An 11,734-nucleotide genomic window follows, 5' to 3' on the forward strand; every position below is an offset into this window, starting at 1 on the left:
TCATCTGCTTAAGGCCCGTAGCCTATTAGCCAGGAGCAGCTGTCATCCAGTGACTTGTAAGTCCTCCAGGGTTCTGTTTGTTAAGCTCATCAAGGTGACTTCAGAAAAGGAAGTCTTTTCTAAAGGTACCGGCCTCAGGAACACAGAGTCATTGATTGATTGTAAAACTGACCTTCTCTCATTCCTTTGCCAAAAAAAAAAAAAACAATTATTTTCTTCCCAGTTACCAAGAAGGCCAGTTTTTACAAGATGCCTAGGTTCTTCTAACAGTAGAAAAAAAAATTTTTTCCCCTAAATCAGTAAATTGGGAATCTTTTGAAGGATATGTCTGGTTCATCTAAAAACACTATTTGTTTGGCTACAGAAACTAGAAGCTTACTTTTCTTCTTCAGTCTTAAATGCTGAAGGCATGTCATATGTGACATTTTTCAATCACCAAGTTCCTTGTGAGAAAAAAAAAAAGTTAAAGATTTCATAGTTGAGAGAAACCATAATGTCCACTTTGTCCAGACATCCTTCTAATGCTTGAAATCCTTTCATACCATCCCCACAGGCCATCACTCAGACTTACAGAACTGAAAATATTCAAAGAGAAGTGGCAAGGAGTAGAAATGTGGGACAGAAGCCAGTGTGTATCAGTTACTCCATTTATATTGTCTGCACCAGTTTGGAAATTTCCATCAATTCATGGTTCTCCAGAACTTGTATGACCTTCTTGACCCTAGTTATTGTGGTAACTTTGAATTAGAAACACGTGGTCTAAGTTAGGGTGTCTGAAGCTTGGCACTTTGCCCTTTAGAGCCAGAGAGTGCTGTGTTGGCGGAGGGGCTGTCCTGTGCATCGTAGGATGTTGAGCAGCTTCTCTGGTCTCTTCTTCCCAATAGTTGTCAATAGCACTCACTTCCTCTGCTCCCCCCCTGCAACCCCCCAATGCAGAACTCTGCTTCGATAAGCAAAAATGTCTGCAGGCTTTACCAAATATCCCAGGTGACCACAGGGAGGTGGGGGCGGGTTTGGGGAGTGTGAGTGCACCAAATCTCTCCCAACTGAGAACTACTGTTCAAACTTAAGCGTGTGTGCTGTGAGGTGCAAGCCCTAAGGAAACATCCAAACCATCTCCTTTAGGAAGGAGTAGTTAAGATCTCAGCCATCTCCTTAGTCACATAGAGAGTTCCACAGTTGACAAAACGTTGGTACAGGTCTCTTGGAGTTTTTGTACCATGAATGTGGAGCGAATACCTTAGTCTGTCACGTCTTTATTAAGGGTCTGTGAAAATAGGCTACTGCAGTCAGTGTTCTAAACCACAAATAGCAGAACTATTAGGTTGATTCCAAGAAACCCTCAGTTTTAAGTGTTAGTCGCTCGGTCATGCCTGACTCTTTGTGACCTCATGGAGTGTAGCCCACCAGCCTCCTCTGTCCATGGAGTTCTTCAGGCAAGAATACTGGAATGGATTGCAATTTCCTTCTCCAGGGAATCTTCCCCACCCAGGGCTCAAACCCCAGGTCTCCTGCTTTGCAGGCTGATTCTTTACCTTCAGAGCCCCCAGGGGCTTCAAAATCTATCTTGGTAAGTTTTTACGGAAGCATAGTGAATTACTGGATTTTCACAAATTGAGCCTACCATGTAAACAGCAGCCAAATAAGAAATATAACCAGCACTGCGACACCATTTCCACTGACTCCCTCCCCCTCAACCATGCCTTACCATGGTGCTCTCTCACACTCCTGGCCTGGCTATTCCTTTTGCAGGGCTCTGCCTGACTTGCTGTCTCATCCCATTCCAGTCTCTGCAGATACAACCTCTGAGAGCCTCCCTGAAGTCCTAAATTCCTCTCTACCACCCTGAACCTGCTTGAATTTTCCTTACAGCTCTTATCACACCCTATTTGTGTCCATCTTCCCAACATGTAAGAATCCAAGAGAAAAGAAACACTCTAACTTAACATATGGTGGGAGCTTGGAAAATTAAAGGCATGGGTACATCCAAATTTCTGAAATTGTAAGGTGAGGAAAATTCATTCAAGTCTTAGAAATGAGGAAATAGCATCATAATTCTATTCATTGAGTGCCTGCTATGTGCCAGTCATTGCAATAAGAACATGTATGTATTATTTCTTTTAATTTTATAATAACTCTGCAAAATGAATGTTATTAGGCTGCTTTCAGATATAAGTACCAAAACCCAACTAAAAGATTAAATAAAAAGAATACTTATTATCTCATAAGAAATGGTCCAGAGATAAGGGCTGGTTCCATATTTGAGCAGTCCTATAACTCAAAGATGTTATGGTTTCAGTTTGGCTTCTCTGCTATCTTATAAGCTTTCTGCTCATGGTCACAGGTGGCCCTCACCATTCCAAATGTCACATGCTTGCTCAGCAGTCTCCAGAAGCAGGTACAAAGAGACTGTGCATTTGTTTTTCTTCTTATCAGAGGGAAGAATCTTCTTCTGGAAGCTCCTTGATATCTCATTGGCTGAATTCTCTTACCCGTTGTTATAAACGCAATGTTTGTGTCCTAACCCGAATTCACATGCGGAAGCCCTAACTTCCAATGTGATAGCATTTGAAGGTGGGGCCTTTGGGAGGTAATTAGGTTTAGATGAAACTTTTGCTACTCCAAATAATTATAACAGCCTCTAGTAATAACAAAGTTCAGAAGAAAAGCCCTATCTTTATGCCCTCTCCTAAAAAGTGGTGATGAGACTGGAAACAAGATTGTAAGGTACTACACTTACACACCCAGCTCTTGGCTTCTGAATACCATTCAGTATTAGAAATCAAGGCTTCCTGATGAAATGGTTCATTCTAAAGCTGGGACAGAGAAAATACAAGACGAATGTGGAATATCTTGTAATACTAGACAATAAGAAAGAGCTCAAAAACCAAAGCATGGGGACATGTCAGAGGGACATAGAATTTAACCATCAAGATCTTCCAGTGGCCACAGCTGGAACTGTTTGAACAACAAAATAAATAAAATGGTGTTATATTATAATCCACAGAGTAAAATCAATATGTATGAGTCCAAGCTGATAAAGATGATTGAATTAGTAAATAAGTGATAGAAAAAGAGATAAATCTTTCTCACAAAAGAATTCCAAACAACAAGCATAGATTCCCTGCCCCTCTGAAGCAGAGCTTAACCCCTCTCCTCTGGCATGTGCCCGTTCAGCATCCCCACTCTGAGGTGAGCTCGACTTAATGACTCACTTCAAAGAATACAGCACGTGAAGGGAGAGTTGCAGCTTTACAGAGGAGAAACCTGCAAAGGATGCTTAGCAAATACTGTCGCGTGGCTGTCATGCACCCCTGATATGCTGTGATGAAAAGGGCACTTCACCACCACTCTGTGGTATTCTTTACAAAAACACACCGCCCAGTTCTAAATGTAAGAAAAATAACAGATACATCCAAGTAAGAAGATACTCTGCAGGATAATTGGCCAAAGTCAAGTCCTCAAAGTGGTCAAGGTCATAAACAAGGAACGCCTGATAGATGGTCACAGACTAGAGTAGGTTAAGGAAGCATGAAAACTTCCTGCAACATGGGGCATTAATGGAGGAAATACCGAAATCTGAAGTATAGAATTTAGTTAACTGTACCAATTTTCAGCTCTTAGTTTTGACAAATGTACCACAGTTATTTAAAATGTTAACTTTAGGGGGAGATGAGTAAAGGCGCTCAGCACTCTCTCTACAATATTTGTGTAAATCTACAAATACCCCTGAATTAAAAATTCAGTTGAAATGTGTGAGAAAACCAATATTGTATGTCAGCTAATACTTCAATTAAAGAATTCAGGGAAATTCTCAAAAATCAATTGTTGCAATGGCAAAAGCATGTAACAACAGTAAAATGTAAATGGGATAAAACCCCTTGAGAAGCAATGGGCAATGAAAAAAACAAAGTGTATGCTAGACAGCTGTTGAAACTGGTTATGCAGATGTTCATTGTCCTGTTAACTCTGCTTTTGTATATATAGTCATAGCACATCTTACTCCATATCTGTAAGTTCTGTATCCAAAGTTCTCCATTCACAGAGTGATGAGTAAATTGCAATGTAAACGTTTTAAGCAGTTAAAAGTAAGTAAATTCATGAAATAAAAGATTCTCTGCTTTCAAGATAATTAGCAATCAAGAGTGACAAAGCTTCTTGTATCAACTACTGAGATAATAATGAATAGATGAACTTTGTTGTCTGTATCCCTCAATGAATGAATGATGTTGCATATCACAGCTCTGCAACTTTTGCTACTTAAAGTGCAGTTCAAGAACCTGCAGCCTCAGCATCATCTGAGAACTGGTTAGAAATGCCAAGGGTAAAGCTTAAATTCAGGCATACTGAAATGAAATCTTCATTTTAACAAGAACCCCAGTGAACAAAATACAGATTAAAACTTAAGCACTGCTTATGTGGTTTTCTACATTTCTTAACAAGTAACATTTGAAAAGGTACACTCAAATAAAAAATGAAAATACTTTTATAAAGAGTTTACATTTGACTTGAAAACTATAAATTGCCCTCCTTTACTTATATCCTGGAATATATATTTGGTCAGAATAACATTTACTTAAAGTTACATATAATATCACACCTTTGCTAGGCCCAGTAAGATTCTAGGGAAGAATAAAAGTGGAGAATATATTACCTGGGCAACTCCTCAGGAGAGTTTGTACAGAGAAAACAATGGTTAGGAGACTAGACAAGAAATGTATCACATTTTAAGAATGTCCCCTGATGATGTGACAATGAGGAATCCTGAATCTCATCCCTATTCTTTCCCTTCGAAAATACCCACCAGAGGAACATGCAGAAAGGAGTAATCCATTCAGCATTGCTTTCCCTTTTTTGTTACATCATACCACCTTTGAAAGTACATAACTCGGGGAGCACAACTTTGGTTAGAGATATTTCTAGCCATTGCTAGCTGGTCAACTAGTAACAGGATGAGGAAGAGAGAATATTCTGACTATAAAACAGAAAATTAGCCACGGTTGTTCATCTCCGCAAGAGAAACTTATACTAGAGGCTGAACACCCACTATCCTTAAGTATCTCTTTGCCAGAGTGGAAACAAGAACATGTACTACAAGGCAGAGGAAAGAAAGGAAGAGGAAAGATCAATGTGTAGATCAGACCCTGCGAAACGCTTCAAAAGGATGGAAGCGAAAGAGACTTAGAAACTTTAGGGAAAGCCCTGCTTTCCATGATGTACCAATCAAGGCTTCATGGATCCATGTGACCTGAGATGCCACATGAAAAAAAGCAGGAAAGACTGAGAAAAATCCAAATTTAAGACAGATTACAAAGAATACATAAATAGCAGGTGAGGACATAAAGGCAATAAATACAGATTTCAGTTTGGAATTATAGTGGAATCAGGATATGGAACAGTAGATTAAATGTTGGCAGAAACAAGGAAAAGTTTTAATTATTTTTAAGATGGTGAAGATATAAATATGTTTGGCCATTATTGGTGAAGGAAATACACATTTGGTTAGCAAATGAAGTAGCAAATCCAGGTAAAAGATTAGTGGAAGGAACAAGGTTCTTGAGAAGGTAAATGTGGGAGAGTAAGTGGAAAAGTTGCAAATAAAGCACACAGATGATGGTTAACCTTGAAAAGGCATTAGGACGGCTCTTCCTTGGGGAAAGAAGGGAAGGAGAGGGGAATCGGAGATACAATCCATCAAATAAAATGTGGGATCATTTCCTGAGAGTGAGTGGGCTCAGGAATGTGGTGTGAGGGATGCAATACAAGAAGCAAAGATAAGGCGATTATATAAAATTTATGGTCTGAGTGAGCACACTTTTGAGAATGAAAGAGATGCTCACAAACAGGATGTCTGCACAACAGAACTCTTCTGAACAAACGTAAACATACCCTGGAAACAAACATCACTATTGTGAAGGAAGCATGGATGTGTGACGGGTCCCTTCAGCCTCTCTGGCCCTCCCCAGCAATGTTGCCAATACAGGATTAAAGAGAATCATAGTTAGGCTTCCAGAGTTGGGGGAAAAGTGAGGCCAGAATATTAGAAGCTCAAGAGACTGAGAATCCCTGAGTCATAGACAACAACTTTGGAATGGCTGCAGTCATGTGCTAGCACTGTCCAGCAGAATTGTCTGCAATGATGGAAGTGTTCTTAAGCCTCTTACCTCATGTGGCAACCGGGCAGATGAATTAATTGAAAATAATTAGCTTCCCTGATGACTCTTCGGTAAAGAATCCGCCTGCCAATGCAGGAGATGCGGGTTCAATCCCTGGATGGGGAATATCCCTTGGAGAAGGAAATGGCAACACAGTCAATATTCTTGCCTGGCAAATCCCATGGACAGAGGAGTCTGATGGGCTACAGTCCATGAGGTTGAAAGAGAGTCAGATATGACTTAGTAACTAAACAACAGCAACTAGTCACGTGAAGCATTAAGCCAAGAGTGAAGCCAAGAGATTAATGGACTATAAAGAATGCAGCAGGGGTCAGAAGGCAAGATGGGAGCTTTTGTGCAGATTGAGCGTAAATGTAACTATTTAGTTGTGAATAATGATGTACGTAGTTGTGAATAGCGATGAAATCCCAAGTGTGACAGTGCTTGGTAAGAACCAAAGAAAACAGCTAGTGGGACTGGAGGGGTTGTTGAGGAATGAAGTCTGAATATGGGCAGTCACGTGTGACCTGCAGGGGATGATGGGAGTTAGTAGGCGGCAGGGCTAGGGGGCGCATCTCACACTAAAGACCTTGAGGAGAGCTACGTGGGTCCCCGAGAACACGAGGTGAAAACCACCAGCTAAGGAGAGAAGGATCGGGTCCCCGAGAACACGAGGTGAAAACCACCAGCTAAGGAGAGAAGGATCGGGGAGTGGCTAGGATTTCAAGATGAGAGTTTCTGTCTTTGTTTTTCCGATGGTAGCTGTGTTCCGAGTTTCCTGGGGGAGGCAGTATGCATCTAAAAGAAGCTGGATTTGGGTTCTGCTCTCTGGCTCTGGTCATGGTGGGGAACAAACAGGAGAATTAAAATGTGTTTCCTTTTGACAAAGGAGGAGAGTGGTGGTTAAACACACACATCCTTCTTAATGTCTATAATATCCTAGGTGGTAGGTTATTCATTAGAGAAATATTTAAGCTGAGTTGACTGATACGTTGTATTAAACAACAAATAATTTTTATTTTCTAGATCTGCTTTGACTTTGGAGATGGACTCCGTTTTGAGGTAAGAAACAAAGGGGATTATTCCTATCTTGAATTTTACAGAAGACAGTGCGTCTTTACCAGACTGAAAGCACAGACTCCCACTGAAACCGCTAGGTGGCGTTTTGAGGGGGTGCCGAGGAGCCGCGGGCCTTTATGTCTCAGCACAGGAAAGAATTCAGCGAGAGGCGTAGTGATAGATAAGAGATTTACTAGAATAGGATGATTGTGAGGCTTCCAGGCAGGTGGTCAAGGGTTGTGCTGCCCCGAATATTAGTGGGTTCAGTTCAGTTCAGTCACTCAGTCGTGTCCGACTCTTTGCGACCCCATGAATCGCAGCACGCCAGGCCTCCCTGTCCATCACCAACTCCCGGAGTTCACTCAGACTCACGTCCATCGAGTCAGTGATGCCATCCAGCCATCTCATCCTCTGTCGTCCCCTTCTCCTCCTGCCCCCAATCCCTCCCAGCATCAGAGGCTTTTCCAATGAGTCAACTCTTCACATGAGGTGGCCAAAGTACTGGAGTTTCAGCTTTAGCATCATTCCTTCCAAAGAAATCCCAGGGCTGATCTTCAGAATGGACTGGTTGGATCTCCTTGCAGTCCAAGGGACTCTCAACAGTCTTCTCCAACACCACAATTCAAAAGCATCAATTCTTCGGTGCTCAGCCTTCTTCACAGTCCAACTCTCACATCCATACATGACCACAGGAAAAACCATAGCCTTGACTAGACGAACCTTTGTTGGCAAAGTAGTGTCTCTGCCTTTCAATATGCTATCTAGATTGGTCATAACTTTTCTTCCAAGGAGTAAGCGTCTTAATTTCATGGCTGCAGTCACCATCTGTAGTGATTTTGGAGCCCAAAAAATAAAGTCTGACACTGTGTCCACTGTTTCCCCATCTATTTCCCATGAAGTAATGCATTTTTATAAATAAAAGGAAGAAAGGGGATGGAAAGAAGATCACCTTGTTTTTCATTCTTTTGAGTCTTATGTCATTAACTCCTATGTGTTGGGTGGGGGAGTTATTGACCCTATATGGTCCATCCCTCATGGCACTTTGGAAAAATTATATTAGGTCTCAGTACAGTGAGGGTCTTTCACTTTGAAATGTCACCTTCCTGTAAATTATTGTTTTTTGTATTTGCAGAGAGTATGTTTTAAGGGTCATTAACTTGTTGTTGTCACTGGGCAGGTTTGGGGCCTTATTTTCCACTATTGCTTTTTTTTGTTTATTTTGGGACATGTCTCTTGCTTCTGTTACATGGTTTTGTTGTTAAGCAAACCCATCTAGCTTCGATGCTAAGCAACTTGTTCAGCTTTATGAATTAAGTAAGTCCACATTGTTTTGGGATTTTTCCATTACTTGCTTGAGTGATTATTTACTTACTGTGGTCTCCCAAAGCCCACTAAGTTCCCTCTCTATTAACAGTCTCCTAATGGGACTTCTGAGCTAGCTTTTGGTTATCCTACTCTATGCCTGGGGCTTCCCAGGTAGATCAGTTATAAATTTCAGGTGGATTCAGGTAAATTTCAGGTAAATTCCCAGGTGGATCATTTCCTGCCAGGAAGCAGGAAATGTGGGTTTAATCCCTGGGTCAGGAAGATCCCTTGGAGAAAGAAATGACTACCCACTCCAGTATTCTTGCCTGGGAAATCCCATGGACAGAGGAGCCTGGTGGGCTACAGTCTCAGTTCAGTCGCTTAGTTGTGTCCGACTTTTTGTGACCCCATGGACTGAAGTACACTAGGCTTCCCTGTCCATCACCAACTCGACAGTCTGTGTGATGGGCTACAGTCTATGGGGTGGGCTACAGTCTATGGGGTTGCAAAGAGTCAGACATGACTTAGCAACTAAACAACACCAGCTCTATCCTATCACCTCAGACTCAGCCATTCCCACTCAACCATGTTCACAGGAACCTCTCCCCAGGGGAGATGCAGCATTTTTGACAATCTAAATATCCATCAGTAAGAGAATGGTAAAAGTAAAACAACTCACGGTACATGGAGGAACGTCCATGATGAGGTACTGAATGAAAAATCAAGGGACAGAATGTGATGTATAGTATTGGGTTGGCCATGAGGTTTGTTTCAGGTTTTCCATAAGCTATTGCAGAAAAAAACCTGAACAAACTTTTTGGCTATCCTAGTATAATTCCATTTTTATGGGGGAAAAAAAGGTTGTTAATGCATTTTCTAAAACGTGACTGGAAAACTGGGAGGCTGTTTTACATTTTTACATTATAAACTTTAATATTGTTTTAATGTTTTGATACATAATTAATTTTTTTAATTATAGAAGAATTTTTCCACTCAAAACAAAGGAAAAAAATCAGTGACCTAGTGCTAACCAGTGTAAATATTTTGAAGTAAAATGCAAGTTATATAGAGCAATAAAATGAGTAAAATGGTAAACTTAGTATAAAAATCATCTCTGACCTTAAAATACTAGGTCATTTCATTTTAATACTGCATTAAAATTTTCCTTGGATAAAATATATATTCATCTATTAAAGCCCAACTGAAAACTTATGGATTAGTTTTCTGCCTAGTTTTTGATAAACCAGAGATGGGCCATTTAATCCTTTAACTTCATTCTTAAAACAATAAATTCATTAACTGACACTTTCACTAGTTTTAGTTAAGGTGATATCAACAGGTTACTGATAATTTTGTCTTAAAGCGTTAGTGATTCATTTTTAAATTATAAGCCACCACAGAAAAATAAGACTTCATTTTCAGTGAGAAACATTTCTTGACTTGCCGTGTTAATTGTAATTTGCCCATTTGTAAGGTCACTAAATTATTCTAGCCTTTTTAAGTCTTCCCTCTGGGAGATCTTTCCTTGCTGATAAAAAACCAACAAAACAAAACTGCTTTACTGGTTTGGAAACAAGCTCTTCAGGTAGATAGTATTTGTTCCAGAGTATATATTTTCTCTTTGAAAATGAAACCTGTGCGTGCGTGCCAAGTCGCTTTAGTCATGTCCAGCTCTTTGTAACCGTGTGGACTGTAGCCCACCAGACTCCCCTGTCCATGGGATTCTCCAAGTAAGAATACTGGAGTGGGTTGCCGTGCCCTCCTCCAGGGGATGTTCCTGACCCAGAGACTGAACCTGTTTTTCTCTTATGTCTCCTACATTGGCAGGTGGCTTCTTTACCACTAGCGCCACCTGGCAAGTCCAAAGCCTATATTAAGGCCATATCAAAAAGTATGAAATAATTTATACCTTGGAATTGGCACAGGTTTCTTTCAACTTCTAGTACATTTTATGATTCCATACTAATGTTTTACTAATTTTTTGGCAACATTTTATTGCTTTAGGCCTTACATTCAAGAAATGAAAGCAAGTTGCTTCCTAAACACATTCACCCAGTGAGACAAAAGCGTGCTTGGATCACCGCCCCTGTGGCCCTCCGGGAGGGAGAGGACCTGTCCAGGAAGAATCCGATTGCCAAGGTACTGTCTAAAGAGGAAAAGGAAGTACATGCACGAAATGTGGTCTGAGATCATCCATGTTCACTGTAAAATTTTAGGAATGTTACATGATGTACTGACTGAACTTTTTAATATTCTGGATGTCACCTTGAAGATCCACTTTCCTATTCTAGAAGATGCAGCATTAGTGGTGAACATGTATTTAATGGAGGGCTTTGATTGAACTGGGCTTCCCTGGTAGCTCAGCTGGTAAAGAATGCGCCTGCAATGCAGGAGACCCTGGTTCGATTCCTGGGATGGGAAAATCTGCTACGGAAGGGATAGGGTACTTCTCCAGTATTCTCGGGCTTCCCTGGTGGCTCAGCTCGAAAAGAATCTGCCTGCAGTGAGGGAGACCTGGGTTTGATCCCTGGGTTGGAAAGATCCCCTGGAGAAGGGAACAGCTACCCACTCCAGTATTCTGGCCTGGAGAAGTCCATGGAGAAGTCCAGGGGATCTCAAAGAGTTGGACATGATTGAGTGACTTTCACTGTTTGATTCAACTAAGAGTGGACTCAGGCACTAAGTTGAATCCAACAGCGCTTAAAAGGAGCTCTTATCATCTGTTTTCCCTAGCACCTACCTAGGTTCTCTGGCAGGAACCCTGTAAATTGGACTGACAAAAAATAATTAACAAGAGAAAAAACAAGCTTAGTAATGTGTCTGTATGTGCTCTGTGCTCAGTCACTTCAATCCTGTCTGACTCTGCTGCCCTGTGGACTGTAGCCTGCCAGGCTTCTCTGTTCATGGGATTCTCCAGGCAAGAATACTGGAGTGGGTTGCCATGCCCTCCTCCAGGGGATTTTTCCAGACCCAGAGACTGAACCACATCTCTTGTGTGTCCTACATGACAGGCAGATTCTTTACCCGTTGAGCCACCTGGGAAGCCCCTAGAAACTTGTCTGTCCCGAATGAAACACGTGGGAGTACCCAGAGATGGGTAAATCAAAGGTTTGGTTAGGATAAATGGCAACCCACTCCAGTGTTCTTGCCTGGAGAATCCCAGGGACGGGGGAGCCTGGTGGGCTGCAGTCCATGGGTTCACTAGGAGTCAGACA

General features: G+C 41.4%; 1 protein-coding gene across 1 annotated transcript in view; it reads left to right on the forward strand.

Moving 5' to 3' along the window:
• The first annotated feature begins 6,498 nt into the window (after positions 1-6,498).
• DSG2 (desmoglein 2) overlaps positions 6,499-11,734 on the forward strand; it is a 34,289-nt gene continuing 29,053 nt past the window's right edge. The window contains exons 1-3 of the mRNA XM_010828994.1: positions 6,499-6,555; positions 7,182-7,217; positions 10,524-10,658. Of these exons, the coding sequence (XP_010827296.1) occupies positions 6,499-6,555; positions 7,182-7,217; positions 10,524-10,658 (228 nt within the window). The remainder of the gene's footprint in view (positions 6,556-7,181; positions 7,218-10,523; positions 10,659-11,734) is intronic.

This window comes from Bison bison, unplaced genomic scaffold (assembly GCF_000754665.1).
Source record: "Bison bison bison isolate TAMUID 2011002044 unplaced genomic scaffold, Bison_UMD1.0 scf7180017864498, whole genome shotgun sequence".
NCBI classification, from domain to species: Eukaryota; Metazoa; Chordata; class Mammalia; order Artiodactyla; family Bovidae; genus Bison; species Bison bison.